Below are 7870 nucleotides of genomic sequence, written 5' to 3'. Positions count from 1 at the left end.
ACTCCGCTATTTCTTGAATCAATACACTGAACTCTGAAGTCTGAAGATTCAAAATAAAGCTTTGATCTTTGGCTATTGAAGAATGAAGAATGAAGAATGGAGTGTGATTAATGAACCGTTGAAAAATGGAGTAAAAACAAAGTATAAAATATAATATAGTGGCATAGCTATTAGTGCACAATGCACACATTGTCTACTTGTCTTCACTTTGCTCAACAAAGTTTTGTGAGTAAGAACAAAGTATAACATATAATATAATGGCATAGCTATTAGTGTACAGTGCACACGTTGTCTGCTTGTGTTCACTTTGCTCAACAAAGTTTTGTTTGAGAAAGTTGTGGACTTGTGGTCCACTATCTCAAATTTGTGTTCAAACTTTCCGTTTCATTTTATATTTTTTTTAATTTATAAATATAATATAGATATAACCAAAAAATGGGAGGCCCATAAATGTGGGGCCTAAAGCAATTGCTTTACCCGCTTTATAGACAAGCCGCCCCTGGGTGAAACTCACTCTATGTGCCAATTCAGCGAGAAGTGCCTAATTAGAACACATTTCGGGTAGTATAAGTGCTCGATAGGAACACCCTTAAGTTTAGATGTCTAAATGAAAAATTATGTCAATTTTAAGTATCTCTGTATGTGTTCAGCCAGTATCTAGTAATGATTTGGACTTATGTTAGAAAAGTCTATACATAGTTACAACTTACACGTAAAAATGATGATGTGTGCACTATGGTTAAGAAATAAGTGAAATTCTGGATATTTTTTGCGACTAATCTAAGAAATTGATTGCTATCAGAATATCGAGTGCTACTACAACATTAATTCTGTACACATTATATTGAAATTCATTGGAGGTACAAAAAGTGGAAAGGAGACCTTTGCTTTAAGAAGTTTTCAAGTTTCTTTCTCCTTTGAAAACAGACGCTGTTTTGTCATATGACTTTTTAGACAGGAAAATGGTTTGGAAAAATGGAGAACACGGGTAAATAAAATATAAAAAGATCTATTCAAATTAAAACTGATCAATGAGGACGATCATTTTCACTTTTGTACGGCATAGTGCATAAAGTTAAACATTAAGTGGTCGATTGGTAGGGTGTATAAGAATAGTGTTGAATAAAGTATATCAGTAATGTAGAGATTAGTAACGAATGAATTAATAATACAAGCATTAGTTATGTAGAAATTATTTCTTATCTACTGTTTTGGTACGGTGTATTAAAAATTAAAATGCAATGTATAATTTTAAAAAAAAATAGTTGTTTATAGAAAAACCCCCCATATTCTTTTGTTTTAAGGGACTTCAAGGACAATTTTGTCTTTAACCATGCTAATGCATGCATTAATAGCCTTGGTACTGCTAATACTATAGTTTGCGGAGTATGTTATGCATAGGATAATACCAAATAAGTTATATAACTAATACTTGTATTAGTTATTACGTAAGTTGAAAAATTATACCAAACAAAGAATTAGTAATACCAAAAACTAATGCATGCATTATTTTCTCTAATGCATCCTACCAAACAGACCCGTAAGGATTTTTTAGGCACTGACCTTCGTCCTCAACTGTCATCTTTCTCATGGATTCTTGAGTTAAGTCTAAAAAACCTGTATAAACATGTTTTACTCCTGATGTACACACAATCAGAAAATGATTGATAGTTTATCCCTTGACAAGGTAACAAGTCTAACTAGTCTGATATAAGATTATACATGAGAAATTAAGAAATTAGACTATGAAAAAAATGGTACTAAAACATACAAGCCACCCTGTAAGTTGTATGCTGCTATCTGTGCATTTTTATCAAAAGAAAACGAACCACACTCCCGCAACGATTAATCAGCTTGCTGCAAAATCTTCTTCCCAGCAGAGACCATCCCATGATAAAAGGGCTTAAAGAACCAAAATAAAGGAGCTATCTCAAAGCACTGGCTGTACATGTGCTCCAGATCTCAGTATTTTTTATTGACACTAAAGTTAGTTGCTATTTTCTACTTTGCTATAGGTTTCTGTCTCGTGTTGGAAAATTGTACATCCCCACTGAGAACGGAGCTAATGAAACTCTCTGCTTCTTCAGTAGTAACTTCCCCCTCAAAAACTGCAAACTTACCCTTTCGCGGCTTGTAGGCGAGCAAGAGCTTGTCTGATGATTTATATCCTGATCTATCAAACGCATTCAAGAAAGACTGCTGCTTTGCTCCATCCAGAAGAGCATAGGTAACTGAATCCCTTGAGCCTGAGGCTACATGCTGTCGCCTTAATAATGATTTTTGAGAAACCTGAAAACAGCAACATGGGGTCACAGAACAGCTAAATCAGTTTTATTATGTACCAGAGAACAGAGAAAATATGAATCATATATCACTGAACTAGTCCATACACTTGATGACCTACCGATAATAGAACTTTTTCTAGCTTCTCCCTTGTTTTAGATGACCTGAAAACACCAATCACACACACAGGAGTTTTCTCCCCGCAAATTTCATTGAAATTAGAACCTGTAATTAGTGGTACTTGTTTAGCCTCTGGTTCACTCTGCTCTCTTTTACTCTGTGAAGCTGCCTTCTTGTTTTTCTTTTCAAAAGTATCCAGTAAACCACTTAGATCTTGAATAGCAGACTTTATATCTTTTACAGAAATTCCTGTTTCAATTATATGCTTTTCCCCATTGGATAGCCAGCCAACAATGGCAGGAAGAGCATTAACTCCCAGCTTTTGGACAGCAGGATCAGAACCATCACGAACCTATTCAACAAGACACAAGCATTAGTGAAAGGAAAAAAAAGTGCATATCCCAAATTTAAGTTACAATTTTTCTGACTATTTATATCGAGAAGTTTAATCAGAGCTTTTAACAAATTAAGGGGCGCTACCTGTGCATCATAGAAGACAAAACGATCCCGATACAAGCCACTAAGAGCACGCCAAATAACCGGAGTGTCCTTCTTTGTAGAGAGAAGCATCACTTTAGGTAAACCTCCTATACTCTGAGAACCAAAATCAAAGTGGTCCAAGTCTATTCGCTTCGAGAATCCAGGAAGATGTTCTTGGCAAAAACTTTTCACCCTCTTCACATCTAAATCATCACTGTACTCCACCAAAGCACCATTTCCACTTGATTTTAATGAATACACAAACAATCTTGGTGCATTGCGGGGATATATGCCAAGGCCCTTGCAAAAGGATGCATCAGTTTCACAGTTAAGACTTCCCACCTGTCACAGTAAAAACACATCAGTGGAAATACAGTAATGTCTAAAAGGATTATGATAAAAGCAAAAGAACACATACCTTCATCGCCCCTTTCAGTGAGCTTGCGACTTCTCCAATAACAGATTCATAATGTTGGATACCTCTTGACGTAGATGTATGAGATAGTAACAGCCAAGTCATTCCCTTATCAGATATTTCTTTCTTATACATCTGCGAGTTTATGGAGGGGATGCTCTTAGCAGAGTTCCTGGTTCTAGACTGAGACCTGCCCGAACCACCAAAGCCACCAAAACCCCCAAATTGATTCCCACTTCCCATATCACCCCCAAACATGTTGGAAAATATATCATCTAAACCAAATCCGAAAGAGCTTTGGCTGCCAGGACCACCAAAGGAAAAAGAGAATGACCTTGCACCTCCTTGTCCACCCATACCACCTGGACGGAAGTTAAACCCACTTTGTCCTGGTCCACCACTTGTGAAGTATGTATATCCACCATGATCTCCAGCACCGCCAGCGTCAAATCCAGGAGCTCCTTTCTCATCTCCGTATAGGTCATAGTTCTTCCTCTTCTCCTCATCAGACAGAATGTCATAAGCTGAAAATTGATAAGACATATTATACAGCTAGTTAATAACATTGATCAGCAATACAAGCAAACACCCAGAGAAAGTGCATACTATAACTAGTTGCACATATCAAGAGAGCTCATTTATAATTGTTTTTAACCTTTAATCAAGACAGCATTTAAAATCAAAACCTACCAAGCACCTTTCGAAAAGAAAAGTAAACAATGCCATCTTGGGATCTCAAGATTATAGTGATAAATTTAGCAAGAACTTAAAGAAAATAACAAAGTGATCCTTTTAATTTTGTCAACTATAATTTCTTTCATTCTTTCTTTCCCTCCCCCTTTTAATTGGCAGAGAGTGCTGAAAAAGAAGATAGATATCAGAAGCTGCTATACCGTTATTAATCTCAGCAAATTTCTCTTGTGCACCCTTATTTTTGTTCTTGTCTGGATGGTATTGGAGTGAGAGCCTGAAAAGGGAGGGAGATAAAGGAGAAGATTAGAAGGACAGAAAATTACATTGCCAGAAAACTAAAGCAGAGAAGACCCACAAGTGAAAAATCAGCAAAATAAAGACAAGCAGATTTTCGAAAAAGTATGATACTTCAGACAAAGTTTAACCTTGAAAACCATAGAATCTAATCAACCAGGAGCATACTTGCATATTTCATATTGCAGGATTCTAATCTAAAGAAAATACCAGTAATCTACGGTATGCTGATAGTCAAGAGGCAATGGAAAAATTGTCAAAATGTGCCTATACTTTTCAAATTTTATAGTCCCATCCCAAGATAATGACAAGAATAAGTAGTTAAACCATTCAGATCAGATTAATCAATATAGGGTAATTTGTTTTCATGGGCAAAACAAGCTATGCTCAACCAATGCCATTAAAGGCTAGTTTGAGGTACACTTAACCCACAAAGCTAGGTGAAGCTCAGGTGGCCTTCCACTTCGCTCACTCGGCAGATTAGAGCAGGCACCAAGTAACTAAGGATAAGCCTTATTTCTATAGCCTCTGCTTTAAGAGGCTAGCACTTTAAAAAAAAATATAGTTGGCAAAGCGATACATTAATCACTAACAGCATAATAATGAATAATAAATTGAAGATTTACCACTAATAAAACTAGTTAATGCAAACTTAAAACTAAATCTTTAAATCTAAATCAGAAATTTAAAATGGTGCTAAATTTGAAATCATGATTTTTCACTCTATATACTTCGTTTAGTTAGTTACTTCGATTCTTATATTTAAATAAATATTTGTCTTCATATTGTTTTTCCTTAAATTACATCCATATTTTTGGTTTCCTTTCATTTCAATTGTGCTTCCATTTAAAGCCAAACAGACCGTGGTACTTCTCTATACTTTCTGTCTTTGACAGCCCTGAACTCAAGTACATAACCGGTTTCCAATTTCCAATCAAAGTTCTTAGCTTAATGATGAAAACATCCAGTAATTGCAGGCCGAAGATTCTGGATCTCTAGAAAGGCTGTAAACTTAAAGCTGTGAAGAGTCCTGCTTTTCTATTGTCATTCAGAGCCCAGTAATTTAGAGATATTCTGCACTCTTTTGGGGGGTCATTTGTTAGAAGTGAGGTTTCAGCCCAAAAGCATGTAAGACATGACTATAATTGAAGGCCAAGTAAAAGTACTCTAAGACACGTGAATGTTCGAATCACAAATAAAAGTACTTGGAAAATATTCATTACCACTACAAATCCTCAAGGGAAGCTAATTCCTATCATGATACATCAATCATGGCATCGGGATGACAGTTTATACGGTTATGACAAAGTTTGGCCAAGAGAAAGTTGATCGCTGGATGCTGAAGCAAGTTAAAAATAGAACAGCAAAAGCAGAGAACAAAGATAGATTAATGATAGAAAAAAGGCGAGCCTGTATATAGCATACTTGTGAAAAGCTTTCTGGATCTCACGCTGACTTGCATTTTTATCAACTCCGAGCACCTGAAAAAATTCAAACCTCTCAGTAAATGGAAGATGAAGTAATCACTGCGAAAAGGATACGTGGAGTATGAAACTATTCTAGCATTAAGAACCGCCAAGTAAATAAATCCTTAGCAGTGCCTAATATTTCGGCTATATTCACTTAATCCCAATAACCATGAGGGGAGCAACCCTTTTGCATTCAATGTCAATTTTGAGAGCACCAACTTAGTGATTATTTCAGATTCAAGTACGTGTGACATTGCCCAACTTTTTACGGCGTCTGTTTGGTAATGTGGTTCCTTTTTGCATTTGATTGTCCTTGTGCCACTTATACATCTGTGTGTTTTATAGGCAATAGGGGGTTACAAAATCTGAGTTAACAATGAAAAGCCAATCCATCATGAATCTCAGCATAACTGATCTATCTCCTTTTTCTTTCTTATTTAAAGTTTTTATTAATCAGTAAAATTTGAAAAATAAAGAGACTAGTATAATTCCAAAATCAGTCAATAATACACTCCTCCCCTCTCCTTAAAAGGAAAATTTTCCGTTTACTCTATTTCCTAGGTTTCAGAATACAATTTCTTAATTAGACATTATCCAATACAGACAAAATAGTCAAAGAGTAATTCTAATAAAACCCAGATAAAACCAACAGAAAAAAAATAAAAATAATTTTTAGAATCACCAAGAAAACTTAATCACCATAGTTTAGAACTAATGAAAAAACAGCAGTACCTCCAATTACAGCGACCTCAAAATCCAACAGTCTCAAAAGCAACAAAAAAAAAAAAGAACATGAATTTTCAAGCTCCAGCAACAAGGAGAACCATTCAACAGCTAAAATTTATTAATGTTCAATTAATCTAACTAACCCTCAATCCTACACTGGATGTTCGATCAATTAGCTAAAAATCCTCCAAATTTTGCAAAAGTAGGTTATTCTGAGGGCTGGTGTTTAATTTTCGTTACCACTTTTAAAAAATTTGCCAAAAGGGCATAATTTTTGCCGGGGCGGGGCATCCAAAGTTATGCCCAGCAGTCATAACTCATCACCTTGAACAAGTTATGTCCCGCCCGGCATAACTCTGGTGCAATTTATGCGGATATGCCCCCGTCAACCCCCCCCCCCCCCCCCGGGGGTGGGAAACTTACTTAAGTGGGGACAAAAGTTAATAGCCTGAAATGATCCTATTTGTGCAAATCTCACAAAACCCTCTATATCAATTCCACTAAATTCGGGCCTAATTCATGCCATACGATAATAGTACATAAATTTATCCACAAAAGAAAAGAACAAGGTGATGGGAACATACCTTATAAGGATCAAGCGTTTTGGATTCAATGTTGAGAACAAAGAGCGATGCGCATAGAACAATGGCTATTGAAATTCGTCGGGTTTTCATATTCGGGTCCAAATAATCTGTCGGGTCGAATTGTTTGTTCAGAAATCCTAAGCAAATATCAGTAGTCAATTGAGATACATGAGATAGAGAAGAGAAGAGAAGTTGGTTTTAATAGATTTCGCTGGGTAGGAGAAAGTTCCAGATCATTCGGCTGTTTAGATGACGTGGCACTTATTACGGGGCTCCACGACTTTTGGCCAATAGGATTTTAGATTTCTTTGATTTGTTGTCATAAGTAGTTTATAACTTATTTTGTTTTAGCTTGAGTGGGGCGAATAAGTTGAATTTATTTAATATTCTGAAATTAAATTTGTGGGTTAAGAAACAAGAGGCTTTCCTTGCTTTTCTCCAATTTTCAAACAGAGATATTTCTAATAAACTTATATATGGTAAAAAAAATATAAAGAAAGATACAAACAACTATGGATTAGTTCGATTTTGTTAACTTAAAAAATTTTCTTAAGATTAATTCATTTTATATTTAAATTTTAATGTTTATTCTTAACTGTTATAGAACTGAATTTCACATGTGCTTCTCGTATTACAAGAATTATATTAATTAATTGTATTAAAATGAATAAATAATTAAATAAATAAATAACAACTACGACGAAACAAATCTTATTTTACAGCCATTTTCTTTCCTTATTCAAATTATTATAGAAAATATCTGATAACTTAACTAAGACATCATCGTTGTGATTTTGTTGTTTAAA

General features: G+C 35.2%; 1 protein-coding gene across 1 annotated transcript; it reads right to left on the bottom strand.

Annotated features, from left to right (window-relative positions):
- Nucleotides 1–1602: 1602 nt before the first annotated feature.
- LOC107789888 (dnaJ protein ERDJ3A) lies at nucleotides 1603–7260 on the bottom strand. Its single transcript, XM_016611764.2, has 7 exons — nucleotides 7065–7260; nucleotides 5711–5766; nucleotides 4192–4265; nucleotides 3302–3822; nucleotides 2884–3225; nucleotides 2405–2755; nucleotides 1603–2289 (listed from the first exon to the last, which is right to left on the bottom strand). The coding sequence occupies exons 1-7, from the start codon at nucleotides 7152–7154 to the stop codon at nucleotides 2002–2004; spliced, it is 1722 nt and encodes a 573-aa protein (XP_016467250.1). The 5' UTR covers nucleotides 7155–7260; the 3' UTR covers nucleotides 1603–2001.
- Between the last annotated feature and the right edge of the window lie 610 nt (nucleotides 7261–7870).

The sequence above is a fragment of the Nicotiana tabacum genome, chromosome 2, assembly GCF_000715075.1.
Source record: "Nicotiana tabacum cultivar K326 chromosome 2, ASM71507v2, whole genome shotgun sequence".
NCBI classification, from domain to species: domain Eukaryota; kingdom Viridiplantae; phylum Streptophyta; class Magnoliopsida; order Solanales; family Solanaceae; genus Nicotiana; species Nicotiana tabacum.
Note: the sequence above shows the minus strand (reverse complement) of the source record. Positions and strands in the feature narration are given on the sequence as shown.

What these genes read in the sequence shown, in the direction of transcription:
- LOC107789888 (XM_016611764.2), bottom strand. Translation starts at nt 7,154, where the DNA reads ATGAAAACCCGACGAATTTCAATAGCCATTGTTCTATGCGCATCGCTC. An exon ending in AAACGCTTGATCCTTATAAG is followed by an intron (nt 5,767 to 7,064) that starts GTATGTTCCCAT and finishes GAATTTTTTCAG; the next exon opens with GTGCTCGGAGTTGATAAAAA. An exon ending in CACTGAAAGGGGCGATGAAG is followed by an intron (nt 3,226 to 3,301) that starts GTATGTGTTCTT and finishes TTACTGTGACAG; the next exon opens with GTGGGAAGTCTTAACTGTGA.